This window comes from Nyctibius grandis, chromosome 5 (assembly GCF_013368605.1).
Source record: "Nyctibius grandis isolate bNycGra1 chromosome 5, bNycGra1.pri, whole genome shotgun sequence".
Taxonomy (NCBI): Eukaryota; Metazoa; Chordata; class Aves; order Nyctibiiformes; family Nyctibiidae; genus Nyctibius; species Nyctibius grandis.
Genome location: NC_090662.1, coordinates 7,149,811 through 7,164,417, shown reverse-complemented (window position 1 = coordinate 7,164,417; position 14,607 = coordinate 7,149,811). Strand labels below are relative to the sequence as shown.

Below are 14,607 nucleotides of genomic sequence, written 5' to 3'. Positions count from 1 at the left end.
TTTAATACTAATGTAATAATAAGAAAGGAAACTAACATCCGCCATTTGGGGATCTAATACTTACTTTTCTTAAGTTGTTCTTGAGTCCTATTTACTATGAGGTTGTTTGTGTGAAATACACACGTCCTTGCCAGAAGCAAGACCTGTTTTTGTACAAGACCCCATGCAACCACTTGACATCACTACATGGACATCCATTAGCCCCTTTCCTTCCCAACTCCCAACAATGACAACCAGAGATCACAGAACAAAAGGATTGGGTGAGCAGCCAAGTAACAGTGACAAAAAGGACATCATGCAGAGCATCAGAGTGAGCAAGAGATACTGAGGAGGACATCCATTCCTGGGGGTACATTATGATGGTCATGGACTGGCAAAGACCAAATAGATTCCTTGCATTGCAAAAGGAAATGCAAGGAGCAAGAGTAGCAAAAAAAAAAAACCAGAGGGGGAAAATGCAGCTGGACAGATCTCTTCCATTGCAGGCAAAGGTGAAGTCATCATAGCAGAAACAAAAAAAAAGAAACTCTTCTTCTTCAGGAAAATCTTGACCAAGGCTAAGAACAAGGAAGAATTTTCTAACAACTACTGGCATCTACTTAACTGGAGATGCCAGGGTTTGTTTAAGATGCCATAAGATAGATGTGCATGCTCTGATATTACAGGTGACTGACTGCATCATTCTTTTATACTTGCCAATTAGAAGACAAAGACTTGCCTTCATTTTAAAAGTATGTTGCTCTCAAGCCAATTTGATAATTCCTACAGACATTTTAAAAGGACTGCTTCTGTGGCAAACATCTTTCTTATCACTACATTTCTGAGTGAGGTTTTGTACATTGGGGTGATATCCCTGCTGTCAGACTCCCTAAATGAAAAAGGAGCCTCTCCTATAACCTAGGTAACCCAAATCCCTGGTGACACTTCTTTTACCTTCCATACGCCCTGCAAGAAAAGGAGTCTTTGTGCAGGGACCCAAGGGACTTCACTTTGCAGAGAAAACTATGTGAAACTAAAAGACGCCAGAACTGCATATGTACCATGAACGGAACTAGATCAAGTTGACCCCCTTACATTCTATATATATTAAAAATAATCATATCATCACTTTACAATTGATAGTTTTAGTGGCATGATTACTGGGGAAGGCTGTCCACCACAGCAATAAATACTCACTGTTTACGGTACCTGCTAGTGCATTAATATTATTCAGTCCAACAGTAGCTCCAGCCAATCCTTGGAGAGTACCCAGAGAAGTCAAAGAATTCATGGCCGCACCAGCTGTGGAATTAGCAGTTGATGCAGCCACTAAAAGGAGAAAAAAGCAAGGCAAAATTAAGGCCATATTTTGCTGAGCATAACAACAGGGCTACTTGCAAGAAAAAGAAAAAAAGAAAATGAGACCAACAGACCAACCTTGTTCAAGATATTACTAGTATGCTCGTTCATGGAAAGCGTTGATAAATCTTGAACTGCAAAGACTGGATCACAAAATTTAGCATTGTGCTATTATTTGCAAACATAATACAGAAACAATAAATATGGGATCAGTCATTTTCTCAAAAGTTTGTCAATCAACAAGCATCCCAGGCTGATCAGCTAACCAGACTATTGAGATTTTGCCACATTTTAAACTCTATCATTGAAAAAAAATAGAATTACTCATCGTAATTTTGTCATACAACAGCTTTCTGTTCTGGTCCCCAAGTGTTCTAAGAGAAATTTTAATTATTCTAAGTGAGACACTATGCAATTATGGCTCTGCTCTAGGACACTGTATGAACATCATTTAAAGCCTTGAAGTTTAAAAAAAGAAGAATGACCAGCCAAATACAAAATGTAACTACTATCCATTTTATTGCAGGCTTTTAGCCTGGCCTTTCTACTTAACTAGTCATGTATATGCACCCCATAGATGATACTATATGCATCCCCAAAAGCTCTGCCAGAGGGAAAGTTGAGGCTCAGGTGGAGAAAAGGTCCTTGCTGCTACAATGCCAAGGGAATTGGCATTGTAGAGTCAACACTAGAGTCAATGTAGCCTCACTGATGAATGAGGTGGGGGCCCTGGAGACAGAGGATAAAAAGAAGGCGGAATTACTGAATGCCTTCTTTGCCTCTGTCTATACTGCTGGAGGCTGTCCTGAGGAGCCCCGGACCCCTGAGGCCCCAGAGGAAGTCAGGATAGACGAGGAGTCTGTCTTGGTTGATGAGGGCTGGGTCAGGGACCAATTAAGCAATCTGGACATCCATAAATCCATGGGCCCTGATGGGATGCACCCGCGGGTGCTGAGGGAGCTGGCGGAAGTCATTGCTAGGCCACTCTCCATCATCTTCGCTAAGTCGTGGGGAACGGGAGAGGTGCCTGAGGACTAGAGGAAAGCGAATGTCACTCCAGTCTTCAAAAAGGGCAAGAAGGAGGTCCTGGGTAACTATAGACCGGTCAGCCTCACCTCCATCCCTGGAAAGGTGATGGAACAACTTGTCCTTGGTGCTCTCTCTAGGCACATCAAGGATAGGGGGATCATTAGGGGCACTCAACATGGCTTCACCAAGGGGAAGTCATGCTTAACCACCTTGATAGCCTTTTATGAGGACGTAACCTGGTGGATAGATGATGGTAAAGCTGTGGATGTGGTCTATCTCGATTTCAGCAAAGCGTTTGACACAGTCTCCCACAGCATCCTCGCAGCTAAACTGAGGAAGTGTGGTCTGGATGATCGGGTAGTGAGGTGGATTGTGAACTGGCTGAAGGAAAGAAGCCAGAGAGTGGTGGTCAATGGGACAGAGTCCAGTTGGAGGCCTGTATCTAGTGGAGTCCTTCAAGGGTTGGTACTGGGACCAGTACTATTCAATATATTCATTAATGACTTGGATGAGGGAATAGAGTGCACTGTCAGCAAGTTCGCTGATGACACAAAACTGGGAGGAGTGGCTGACACAACGGAAGGCTGCGCAGCCATTCAGAGAGACCTAGACAGGCTGGAGAGTTGGGCGGGGAGAAATTTAATGAAATATAACAAGGGCAAGTGTAGAGTCCTGCATCTGGGCAAGAACAACCCCATGTATGAGTACAAGTTGGGGACAGACCTGTTGGAGACCAGCGTAGGGGAAAGGGACCTGGGGGTCCTAGTGGACAGCAGGATGACCATGAGCCAGCAATGTGCCTTTGTGGCCAAGAAGGCCAATGGCATCCTGGGGTGTATTAGAAGGGGTGTGGTTAGCAGGTCAAGAGAGGTTCTCCTCCCCCTCTACTCTGCCCTGGTGAGGCCGCATCTGGAATATTGTGTCCAGTTCTGGGCCCCTCAGTTCAAGAAGGACAGGGAACTGCTAGAGAGAGTCCAGCGCAGAGCCACGAAGATGATTAAGGGGGTGGAACATCTCCCTTATGAGGAGAGGCTGAGGGAGCTGGGTCTCTTCAGCTTAGAGAAGAGGAGACTGAGGGGTGACCTCATGAATGTTTATAAATATGTAAAGGGCAAGTGTCATGAGGATGGAGTCAGGCTCTTCTCAGTGACATCCCTTGACAGGACAAGGGGCAATGGGTGCAAGCTGGAACACAGGAGGTTCCACATAAATATGAGGAAAAACTTCTTTACGGTGAGGGTAACCGAACACTGGAACAGGCTGCCCAGAGAGGTTGTGGAGTCTCCTTCTCTGGAGACATTCAAAACCCGCCTGGACGCGTTCCTGTGTGATATGATCTAGATAATCCTGCTCCGGCAGGGGGACTGGACTAGATGATCTTTCGAGGTCCCTTCCAATCCCTAACATTCTGTGATTCTGTGAATGATGAAGGTGGATGAGATGAATCCATCTAAACTACATGTTTAGGAAGAGAAAGAGACTCACTCTCTTGTCATAGGAAAGTAATAAAGCACCTTAGAAAGAGCTGTCATTTAGGATAGGTTAGATGAACTAGAAATGCATGTCTGTCTCATAGAAGGGCCTTGAATAACAAGTGTAGATTAAACACTTCACTTACAGGTAGGTAAAGTTATACCAGATGAATCACGCTCATAAAAGGTGCAGAAGCAATTAGGTTTTTAGCTTGTCTCCTGAGCCCTACTTTAGTGCATCAATCATAAAGACTTTCTTTCTTTTCCTTCCTTGCATTATCTTCTGAAAAGTGAACATTTAAAGTCAGAGTTTTGTTGATGATTTACTGGAGGCACATCATGTCTACACCATGCTTTTTTGCTCCTATTCATTACCTAGCTGTGAAATGGTTAAGACCACTTTTATCTTGATGCTCTTTTGAGCTGTCAAACACATCAGATGACTCAGTGAACCCTCAACAAAGTGACTCTCTAGAGTTGTCAGGCTCCAGTAAGGAAAGTAGGAGGCAACTTTTTCACTCTGTGGGTAAACCTTAAAGCTCTAGCCTACAAATAATCCACCTTTACAACCTTAAGACCCACCAAAGACATGCCTTCACACTCATGAGGCCTCAAAGTACCAAAGACTCTCCTGGTGTGGATCAGGAGAGATTTCCAGATTCCATGAGGCATTCCTTGTCCCCATTTCCCTAGCATCTGCAATGTTAACTTTAATAATTTTATGTTGCAGATAGAAGCAGCTTTGATTATTCAATCTCTCTCCACAAAGGAATACGAAACCAATAATGCCTTTGATTAAAAAAAAAGTAATCAAAAAAACAAAGTAAAAAACCACTTCTGTCAGATAATGTGGGCACCAACACAGAAGAGAGAAAAAAATCAAAGTGAATGAATGTCAGTGAATTCCCTATGACCAACACTGCTCCGTGTTTCTCTTCATGTTCATTAGCAGATCATTTAAATGAAGTATATAAACCTCAGATCTGAAGGATCTCATTGGTTTTGACTGGGCTGAATTCCATCCATTTCTGTTTCAGAGGATTATTACCCTTTTCTCTTGAGGAAACACATATATTTAAGAAATGAGAGAAATGGGGGCTAGGAAACTGCCTGAAAATTACATAAAAGCTCTTGGGGGCAAATAACTCCTGCGAACGAGAGTGATACGCTTATGGATTGTCAACACATCTGTTGGAGAAGGCAGAAAAACCTGATTAAATCCTTTCCTCTTGCACAGCCCACAGAGTGCATCGTGGTGGCTCTTATCTAGTCTCACTGCTCAAACACATGCGCTCCAGGGATGGCCAGTATAAGGCCAAATCTCTTTTCTTCTTTTATTGTTATCAAGTTCCTCTATTCCATCAGACAAACACAGAGCAGGTGCCTCAGTGATTCTCCCATTTGAAGCTGCAATGCAGATTATCTAGTTTGCCTAAATAATGACTTGGCATATAATCAATGTAAAACACTAGTTGGGAGCACTGAAGCACATCAGAAATCAGTGTTTTGTTTTTGTGGCTATTTCTTCTGCTTAACAGTGATCTGTCTCACAGATCCACTGGGACAATGCTTTTTCCTCTTTGGCTTATTATTTCCTTGAGGAGAAAGAAACTGAAGAAATTGTGTGGTTTCCATTATCTTCTTGAACACGGGGTGAACAGAAATGAAGTGAGCTCCTTTTGTTAGGACACTTGTAAAGGACAGATCCAGCACCTTGCTGGGTGAGTTTTCCAAAGAGACTCCACACTAGTTATATCTCCTTCTCTTTGACTGAGACCTGCGCATATGAAATAAAGATGAAGACAGTGATGAGCTAAAATACTATCATAAAGGGTCCATAAAAGGTCCAAGATATTGAGAGAGGTGAAAAATTCTCACAAAATGCTGGATAAAACCAAGAGATGAAGCAATGGTATTCCTTGTCCCTGAAAAACTTAAAGGGAGTTGAAACAAAAGTAAGAAGATCCTACAAGACACGTGTGGAGGCTTAAGCCAGTTGAAAGTTTTTACCTCCTGTGCTCCCAGAATATGTTGAAATCCATCTAAAGACAGGACTATGCTTCTCCTGTCCTTTGCCCTTTTCTAGTTTCTTTCAACCAAAAAATCGTAGCATATATTGAACCAAAGGGACAAAAGAAAAATCACACGCCTTTGGTAATGGTAGATGACTGCACTACTTTGGGGGAACCTGTATAACTCTCTCGTGTCAGCAAAGCTCTTGGTCTCCGCAACTGCTCAGAGTAATGGCAAAGGAAGTATAATTCACTGTCGGAATAGTGTTATTCTATATTTATGGCTTTTAGTTGTCCAGATGACAAAAACAGATTGGATACCTACCGAACTTATAAATTGGTTTTTACCAGGTTCCCCTGCCACCAAATAAATTTAAAGAAAACATTTCACAACTTCCTCCATCCTCCGCACCAGACATTGCTGCTCTGAATTGAATCACTTCACAGTGCTGCTTAATAAACAGTAGGCATCTGTCTCCAGGTACTTAGACAGCTTGATGTACGGAGCTGTAGTGCCACTAGGAATTGCTCTCTTTGTGCTACCGGTGCACCAGCATTTGGTGTAACAGTGATGAAAATCAAAACACACAAAAAAACTGCAAATGACTTGGGCTTCTGGTGTCACTCTGTATGGCACACCCGCTATCCACAACATTTGGTGTATTATTTTTCTCTTTATACTGGGAATTTTATCCTTGCCTCCTTAAAACCTAGATATGTCAAGGACTCAGTATGTTTCTAGGGCAGTATTAAGTGAGTTAGCTAGTATTGAAGCTAGGGGAAGAGATTCAGCAGACTGGAGCTCCGGCCTGATGAACGCTGTCTGAATATACAATAGTTGGTGAAGAACAGAGCTGCTTTTTACCAGCTGCACCAATCATTCCCTCACAATGTTAAGCCCGGAATAAACATCAGAACATGATAGATAAGATTTTGTCTAGTCAAAGGAACTTTTTACTCTCTAACATCAGTCATTGGAATAAGCCGGCAACTTTCTCAAAGAAGCTGTTGCTCAATCAGAGACTATTGGCAGGAGTTACAGGGTTGAATCCTTTGGCTGTTGTTGCAAGAGTTCAGACAAGATGTTCATCATATTCCCCACTGACCTTAAAAATCTACTAATACGTGAAAATAATATCACAGCATTGGATAAAGAGGTCAGTTTAGACTTGTAAGAGTAAAGAGTTGTCCTGTAACCTGGAGAAAAATCTTGCTCCCTTTCCTGCAGGTACACTGCCTGCTGGTCACGCGTTGCCTTCTCCATCCAGGCCACATACAGAGACTTTACAGAACACTTTAGCATCTCCAACCATGAAAGGTGAGAAGGTTAAAAATGTCTATTTTACTGTTAGTGACCTTAATTCTTCATTGACCCTTCTATTCCCACATTTCTGTGTTAGTCTCACAGCCTTTCTCCTCTTTCTTCCAAATTCAACTCCACTTTAATAAACATCCATAAACTTTCAAATAATACAAATAATATTATTAAGAAGCTGTGAAATGGAGAAGGGCATGGCTGCAGCCTTCCCCCAAAACACCCCCAAATCTCTCCCAACCCCAGCCCTTTGATCTTACCGTGCTTCCTCCATATAACTGATGAATTTTTTGCTATCAGTCAGCTTCATTACGAATAAAGAAACTTGGCCTTTTGTTAATATACTCTTTAACAGACCTTGCTTTAATACAGAGAACACATTTTCATTTGGAGTGGGTGCTCTACACAGTACAGATATTTGTGTTTAACCAGCAATGTTGCATTCACAGAGATTTTTAAGGCTGGAAGGAGCTGGCATTTTCAACTGTTCTCCTCAACACATTTATTTCTGCCTATAAAAGGTTATAGCACCTTTTAGGTTAGAGATTTTTTAAACAGAAATCTAAACTAGCAATGAGCCATTTCCCTTTTAATTTAAATAAAGTTTCAACACAACTCCTAAAAACTATGCCAACCTAGAAAAACAACCAGTATTAGCATAGAAGCTTTTGGCCTTTCTTTTGGCTAGCTTATGTCTATAGAGTCATGATGATTTACATCATCTGGATTTACATCAGCTGGAAAATTAGATTCAGGATAACAGCATCTAGAAAAGGCAATGATGTGTAAATATTTCTTTGGCTTTGCTGTGCACACTGTGGATGGGATTAATTTCCCCACCTTTGGCAGCCTCATTGTTAGTTTAAGTTAGTCTAGCCAAAACTATTATTTTGGGATGTCTGTGAGGTTGAGACCTCCAACTCAGACACCCTAACTTTACATTTCTATGGGCTGAATTGCCCCTCTGGAAGTGCCCCTGTTTCCACTGATTGAGATGGTGAACTCAAAGTAGACAGACCATTCAGAGAGGAAATGTGTTGTGGGATTGATCCCGCCCTTCCTGTCGGTCACATGTTGTATTACAAGCTGATGATCTGAAAGCGAGGGGTCTGCTTTCATCCTGCATGCAGAACCAATGCCAAACCATGCAAACTCAGGAGTCTGAATGTAAACACCTCAATCAAGTCTTGGGCTCACAGAATTGCCTGATGCTGGGCAATTCTGAGTTAACCTGCAGAGGACGTGCACTTTTCTGCAAAGCACACCCCGTCAGAGAAAAGAGCTAGGCAGCAGCGACTTACGCAGTGTTACAAGTATAGGTCATACAAAGTAGGATAGCCTTGCACAAGAGCATTCAGGATGAGCTAAACTACTAGACACTATTGTGGCCTCTCCCAGTTCTGCCTCAAACTTCTTGTGCTGCCCTGGCTAAAGCACTCGCTATGTTTTTTGCTGCAAGATGGGGCTAATTCTGCTTCTTCTGCTACTTGGTGATGAAACAAAGTACTAGATAAACACTCCCTCTCACTGTTGCTTTGAATAAAATGACCTATTCAAATCACACAAGTACCACTACGATGTAGCAGAGAGACGGTTTGCAGTGTGTAGTCGACCCCACTCTTTCCTTAATTTTTTTTGGTAAATGTCTAAGTAATAAAGAACTTTAATGACTTCTCAGCAAAATCATATACCACAGAAAAAAAGGAGTCTCTTGGAAACTCCATACTATATATGCTAACTTGGCATTATTTTATGGGTGGCGATGCGAAGGCTGTGCACTCTCTCCATTCCTCTTCACCTTGTCCTATTCCCTTCCTCCTCTTCCAACACTGGCATACTGTCTGGAAATGACATGCAGTCACACTGCAGGTCCGGGACTAAGGTAGTAAGAATATCAAAGAGGCATTTCAAAGATTTTAAGTGAAGTTTCTTTTTGGAAACATTATTTTGGTTTTAGGGCAAGACTAAAGGAGAGAATGGGCAAAGAAAAGCAAGGGCAGCTTCAGCTCTTTGCCTGCATGGAGGGTTGCTGTAGGCCTTCACCCACCCCATCCATGTGAAGAGAGCAGCTGATGTTTCTGGAGCAGAACCAGCTTTCTGGTACCGCAGAGCTTCAGGGCAGCTCCAAGACCACCTTAACTACACTGGGGCTTTCCACATAGAGGTTCACAACGGTAACTGTGTCAGCCCTGCTGACAGCTTTCCTTTAGGCAGCTCTTTGTTACACTCCACAATTGCCTGTCACTACCTAACGCACGGAACAACAGGAAGCTCAGCCTTTACTTTGATATCAGCTACCTGCTTATCTGTGTTCTGGTCACATCCTGCTTAGTCAGTTGTAGAGGATGTGCATATGTTAAAAAGCAAACCACACCGCTTGGCTGTGAACCATAACTTTGTTCTTGCTGTTTTACTTAATGGAGAGTTTAAATAACTCAGTGTTCAAAGTACTTATTTTGCTCTGGTTAAGACGATACAGTAGTGCACCAGGGATCAATACTACACACAAATTTAAGGTTCAGTATCTCTGTGACTTCAAGCATGAGAAGTTGCAGAGAAAACATGTTCTCTTTTGGGAGAGACTCCTGTCAGCTCTGTGTTGGCGGTTGTCTGAGTCCAGAATCCTCTGTCTTGTACTGAATTTGGGTGTATCTCTCAATTTCTGCAGCTTTCCTGAGCTCACTGACTCCAAGGGCTAGATAAAATAGATCTGACTTAATCTAGATCTGACTTAATCTGCTCCTGACTAAATGGCTGCCATTCAGAGCGATGCAGACAGGCAGAGTTGGCCAACAGCAACCTTATGAAATTTAACAAAGACAGATGCAAAGTCCTGCACCTGGGAAGGAATAATCCCTTTCAGTAACACAGGGTGGGAATGGATGGGCTGGGGAGAAGCTCTGCTGAAAAGGACCTGGGAGGGGCCCTGGTGGGAGGTGACCATGAGCCAGCAGCATGCCCTGGCATCAAAGAAAGCCAACAACACCTTGGGCTGTTGGAACAGGAGAAGAGCCAGGTGAATTTTCCTCTTTACTCAGCACTTGTTAGATCACATCTAAATACTACATCCAGATTTGGGCTCCTCATTGCAAGGAAAACATTGATCAGCTGGATGGAGTTCAGTGAAAGGCCAGTGAGATGGTCAGGGCTGGAGCACTCATCCTGTAACAAGCTGGGCTTATTCAGGCTGGAGAAGATATGGCTTCAGGTGGACCCAAAGCAGCCTCCCAGTACTCATGAGGAGGTTATCAGCTAGACAGAGCAGCAGTGCATGATGGGAGGGCGAGAGGTAAATTGAAACAGATGTTCAGTCCAGATATAAGTAAAAACTTTTGTACTGTGAGGACTGTCAAACTCTGGAACAGATTACCCAGATTTCCCAGTCTGTGTCCTTGGAGGTTTTCCAGGAATTGATTGGATTAAACCGTGAGAAACCTGAGCTCACCTCACACCTGACCCTGCAGGGGGCTGGACTATGGACCTGCTGAGGGACCTTTGAACCTCGATTATTCTATGAACCTATGAAAACTAGAACTGTGCAGTGGAAAAGTAGAAGTCAGGTAACACCGAGGCAGAATGAAAGAAAGCTGAAGAATGAAGATGTGTTGGCAGAAAACTGAACAGGAGATCTGGCTTCTGTTCTTGGGGCTGTCTACAGGAATAGCCACTGAATATGCCACTTAACTCTTGGCTGTGCTTCTGTTTCTAGTCTGCCACAACTACTTTGTGTGTAAAGTTTTGAGGGCTAGATGTACATCTAATAAAAAGAGGTCCTGACCTTGGATGATTCCTTGAGATTTTAGATTCCTCTTAGTTTCCTTTAGATTTAGTGATGTGCAACAGAAAATAAAATCATAGTGGAAGAATGGAAAGAAAGGATGTAAAGAAATTATGCAAAGAGAGTAAATGCAGTAAGAAAAGAAAATCAAAATTATTTTAATACTTCTAACATCTCCTCAGTCAGTAACACAGAAAAAAATTTATAAGAGTTGAGGACAAAAGGAAAAGAAACATTAAACCCAAAGTAGAAATCTCTAATTTTAGCAAGTTGAATTTAAAATCTTTGTTTACTACCCAAAATCTCTTGGGTAAACAGAATATTTGTTTGTCCCTTTGTTACTACAGGAGGGATAATAAAGCTAAAAGACAACACTGGATTTAAGGATAATCAGATTAAAGCTGCGTTCTCTATTTTCTTTCTAACAGTTAGTTGCAAAAACCAACGATGTTTGGAACAATGTCTTGGAAACTTTATCTAAACAAGATGAACACCTGCTGGCCTGAGTGAAAGACTAAAGATATTGGCCAAAATTGAGCTGTGTTGGATGGACAAAGTCTATGCTAAGCTTCCAACTTTCGTCTGATTTACTACATCTTATTTTGGTTGTGGTACTCTCTTACACAAAGAAGAAAGGCACCTAACTGTAGAGAGGAATCTCACCACTGATCTGGTGTTATGCGGGATTCTGGCCAGATCTGATCCTACATGTTTAAACTCAGCTGATTAAGGTGTATTCTCTTTACGTAGCACTAACAAAAACTGGTTGTTTTTTAAAGAGATGGAGGCCCCAAACCTTTCTCCTAAACACATGAATTAAATGTCTCTTACGGAAAAGAGGAGCGATTCCAGTACAGTAATGACGGAGCTTAGGAAATGAAGATTGTAAACATGGGCGTGGGGGAGAAGTGGGTAAGTCAATCACACCGCCCATGTGACATTGCTCTCAGGAATTTGTAGTTGCATTTCTGTCTGAAATGAGCACACTCTACGGGCTCTGACTGCATAAGGAACATTTTAAAGGGGAAGAATAATTAAGCAATGACAGAGGCATCATCATTATTAGATAATCACAACCCAGGGGCATTAACAAACGTTGAGTGTCTCTAATCCCATGGGGTCTAATTATTCTGTGATAATAACCACACCTCTAGGTTTTAATTTATTCTTGTGGAGAAGCTGGGGGGGGAGGTGGGAGAAAGGGGGGCATTTTAATATTTTTGCCAAAAGAAGATGCAGTTGTCCTTTCAAAAGGGCTCATCAGTATTCTAATCTAACTAGCATGTGTGATTGGCATTAAATTGTCTGCCCTTTACGGTGCTCTCCAGCCAACCTGAGTATTCAATCTTGCACAAACTGGTGGTCTCACAGTCACAAACATAGCACCAGCATGCACCGGTTCTGTTTCTTGGGGCAATTTTTGGCAAAGAAGAGGTGGATTTTCCTAGTTGGGGACGTTAATTCTCCGTAAAGTTCTCTGATAAATACATTGCCATTGGTGTGGAGAGAGAAGTAAAAACTTGCTCATTTTCTGCTATCTTGGAAGTGCTGTCTGACATGTCAAAAAGGAAGATTCTAGTAAGTTTAAGTGCTCTGCTTGTGCTTGGATATAAAAAAATGACAGATGCACTCCAGGGAAAGAGCGCCAGAAAAGCAAGAGAGCAAGAAAGAGTCAGGGGGAAACAAGAATGACAATATAGAAAGACATATACTAATATCACAGCCTGTCTCAAATAATTCACTGTCCCTCTACTTGTTCATTACTCACACGTGAACAATTCCTATGAAAGATTACCCATTGCTTCTCAGGGTACAGGAAAAGTGAAGCACCAGTGAGGAAAGGAGGAAGGGAGAGCAGCATACACTCAACATCTGGTTGCTTCTGTGTGTCTATGTGCCTGCATGTGCAAATGAGACTAAGCAAGACAGAGAGGGAGAAAGAGAAGAGGAGTCTTTCCCCCTGGTGACCCTTTTGGCTGAAGCTGGCTTTCTGAAAACAGCTTTATATTTTAGAAAGTCCTTTGGGTACATTCACTTACACAAGGAAAAAAATAAAACAGGGAGGTGAACCAATTCATTCAACTTTGCAAATTCAGAAGGAGCCAAGGTCTTCAAGACCTGGAGACTAACTTTAGACTCATAAATCCGTACTCTTCAGTAACGCATGGGTCTTTGAGAGCTAAGGAAGCTCTGTGAGCTTGGGACAAGTGAAAATCAGGGTCACTTATCTTAATCACTTATGTCATTTATATTAAAGCCTAACGACATTTCTGATTGTCTTGAAATTACAGTGTCTACACTGAGGACCTTCCACAGCAGTGCAAAGGAGAAGAAAACACAGCATACAAAGGTACTACAGTTATGGCAGACAAACTTATCAGTTGGCTATTTTTGTAGTTTTCTAGACTTATGTTCTGTAAGTTTCCTCCAAACCTATCTATCTAGCAGAAAGTACTTTAGGAAACAAGAGTTTATTGATTGGGCATATCTTTGTGAATAATATAGGATATTGTGTTTAAGGGTACATTTCCCTGTGAGATTATGAAGATGGAGAGAGAGAGAGTAAAAAGCAGCTTAATATTCTGGGCCAATTCCACACTGATGCTTCTGTTCTGTTGAAATGTTTTGCTCAGTGAAGACCATCCACCTCTAGTGTAAACTACAACTCATATGTCGTACTTCAGCACTGTGCCTGCAACATATCGTGTGTTCTCCCCAGCAGACCACAATGATAAATCGCTTTTGGTTTTTGGGTGGGAAGTACTTTAAAGAGAGGCCGGGGAAGAGAATAATAGGGCACAGTGGACTGGCTTGGGTTAAACTTCATAGCTGCCCATTAGATATTTCTAACTGTAACTCAAACTGAAATCGAACCAAATTGAAACCCTACAATATGAAGAAAACAAAGAATAATTACTGAACATTTATGACTCTCTTTGGCCCAAGGGCTGTGGCCTGTGTTCATCCAAGCACCACTGAGTTCACATCAAAAACAGAGCATTAGCACTTCTACATGGAACTTCCAGCTGTGCTCTTGTGTTTATTACTGCTATCTCACACAATTTCGAGTGAGCTATTGTTCAGGGACTTGTGCCCCAATGCTGAAATGACCTCCATGTGGAGCCACTTCAGCATACAACCACTTCTAAATCACTTTCCAAAGAATTTCTGGTCTAGAATCAATAAGGCTCTACTAGAGGCCAGGATCTCCTGCCTGGAGTACAGGTTCCTTCACACTGCTCCCCATGTGCCTGCAACATCTTTGACATACTTTCACCACTAAGTAAGAACAAGCAACAAGCAGTAGCATCTCTCCATAAAAAAAGTGTCAGCAGAGTCCACACCTATAGTTCAAGGTAAGCAATGTCTTTGTTGCAAGAGTACTAATCGCATGCATATATGGCAATTCAAATTCTAGTACATGGAAAAGGATGGCCTGATTCATCTTCATTTTCACCTCTCTAATACATCTGTCTTAGGATCACGTAAATAGTACTTAAGAGGTGTTTATCTTTCCATTGCTGCAAGATGTGCCTAAAAGATTTATTTACTGCAGACACTTAGGAGTCCTACCTATAGTATTTTAGAATAGAGATGAGATTAACTACATAATGAAAATTTGAGCCTGTAGGTAAAGGAGTTATGAGTCCAGAAAGTGCATGA

At 42.0% G+C, this 14,607-nt stretch overlaps 1 protein-coding gene across 9 annotated transcripts in view; it reads right to left on the bottom strand.

Annotated features, from left to right (window-relative positions):
• CELF2 (CUGBP Elav-like family member 2) overlaps positions 1-14,607 on the bottom strand; it is a 390,551-nt gene that overhangs the window by 22,870 nt on the left and 353,074 nt on the right. For 7 of the 9 annotated variants that reach the window (XM_068400894.1, XM_068400888.1, XM_068400891.1 and 4 more), the window contains one exon: positions 1,189-1,308. In XM_068400894.1, the coding sequence (XP_068256995.1) occupies positions 1,189-1,308 (120 nt within the window). Of the gene's footprint in view, positions 1-1,176; positions 1,309-14,607 lie in introns of all 9 variants that reach the window. The other 2 variants (XM_068400889.1, XM_068400892.1) reach the window with 1 other exon arrangement.